This window comes from Merops nubicus, unplaced genomic scaffold (genome assembly GCF_000691845.1).
Source record: "Merops nubicus isolate BGI_N331 unplaced genomic scaffold, ASM69184v1 scaffold20587, whole genome shotgun sequence".
NCBI lineage: Eukaryota > Metazoa > Chordata > Aves > Coraciiformes > Meropidae > Merops > Merops nubicus.
Window position 1 is genome coordinate 9,874 of NW_008622592.1, and position 1,529 is coordinate 11,402.

A 1,529-nucleotide genomic window follows, 5' to 3' on the forward strand; every position below is an offset into this window, starting at 1 on the left:
GAGTCTGGCCCCAGCCTCTTGCCCCCCGGGGCCCTTTAGCTCTTGCTCAGCACTGCTCAGATCCCCTCTGAGGCTTCTCTTCTCCAGCTCAGCAGCCCCAGGGCTCTCAGCCTGGCCTGGCACAGAGATGCTCCAGCCCCTCAGCAGCTTCACAGCCCCCACTGGACTCTCTCCAGTAGTTCCCTGCCTCTTTTCAATGGGGGAGCCCAGAACTGGACCAAATACTCCTGAGGTGGCCTCACTAGAGCAGAGTGGAGGAGGAGGAGAACCCCTCAACCTGCTGCTGGCCACTCTCTTCTGTGCAGAAAATGCCTCTGGATTTCTCACCACTAGACAGCAGCTTCTCAAGAGCAATGTGAGAGAACCAAACCTAGGCTAATTCTTCTGGAATTTCCACCTAGAGACCCTACAGCTCTTCAGATTTGCCACAATGGCCTTAACCCACCAAGCATTCAGAGCAAAACAGATTGTTTTGAGAGACACAGCTCTTAAAAACCCCATGACAAGACTACAAACCAAACCAGTAAAAGACTCCAACCTCCCCAGCTCCATCTTTGGCACATCAGGAAGGAATATGGAGCCTAATTCTTGCTCTTTATCTATCTGAAAGCAACTAAAATGAGTGTGTGTCCTGGAAAGAGGCACCACAGCACCATGAGCAAACTGAAATTCAGAGGGGAGCTCCCACTACTGCTCACCACCAGCCTCACCTCATCTCATTATTTCAATAATTTCATATTTAACCCCTTCCCAATGGTTTTGTATCAAGACAGGTCACACTTTTCTTCCCCAAACAAAACACCAACAGCCCCTTTCTGTCCCCTGGGTCCACCACAGCCTGTTCTCCTCCAACCCATCTGGTGGCAACGGGTCCCTCCTGTACCTGCTGTGTGCAGAGGTGTCCTCTGGATCGTGCTCTCTGTGTCCCAGCAGCCTGGGGACACGTCCAGCAGGTACTGGAGGATGTGGGGGTGACCCTCCCTGCTGGCAATGTGGAAGCAGTTCCAGCCATCCTTGTTCTTCAGCAGAGGGTTGGCTCCGTGCTCCACGAGGGTTTGGATCACCTCCAGGTTCTGCCTGGTGCAGGCCAGCATCAGGGGAGTCCTGAAGGAGACAGGAGACAGCCCTAAGAACCAGAAGAAAGCTTCAGGCTTGGAGCATGGTTTGAAGTTCTCTGGAGCACCAACTGGGCTCTCTTGACCAAACGTGGTGGCTCGGGGCAAGCTGTGGTGAGCTGGCCAAAGGGAAAGCTGAAGTGCTACAAAAATCACTCTGAGGGGGTCACAACAGGCTGCACGTGGACCCCTGAGATGTTACAGCACTGCTCTTCCACCCAGTCGTGGGATCACAGAATCATTTCAGATGGAAGAGATCTTTAAGCTCATCAAGTCCAACCATTCCCCAGCACGGCCAGGAGCCTGGAGCCAGGGGGGGGTCGGGCTCTGCTCCCAAGGAACAAGGGACAGGACAAGAGGAAAGGGCCTCAAGTTGCCCCAGGGGAGGTTTCAGTTGCCCCTGAGGAACAATTT

General features: G+C 53.8%; 1 protein-coding gene across 1 annotated transcript in view; it reads right to left on the minus strand.

The window, feature by feature from the left end:
• ANKRD16 (ankyrin repeat domain 16) overlaps window positions 1-1,104 on the minus strand; it is a gene marked incomplete at both ends in the record, with an annotated part of 7,648 nt that extends 6,544 nt beyond the window's left edge. The window contains one exon of the mRNA XM_008944864.1: window positions 884-1,104. Coding sequence (XP_008943112.1) covers window positions 884-1,104 — 221 coding nt within the window. The remainder of the gene's footprint in view (window positions 1-883) is intronic.
• Window positions 1,105-1,529: the final 425 nt, after the last annotated feature.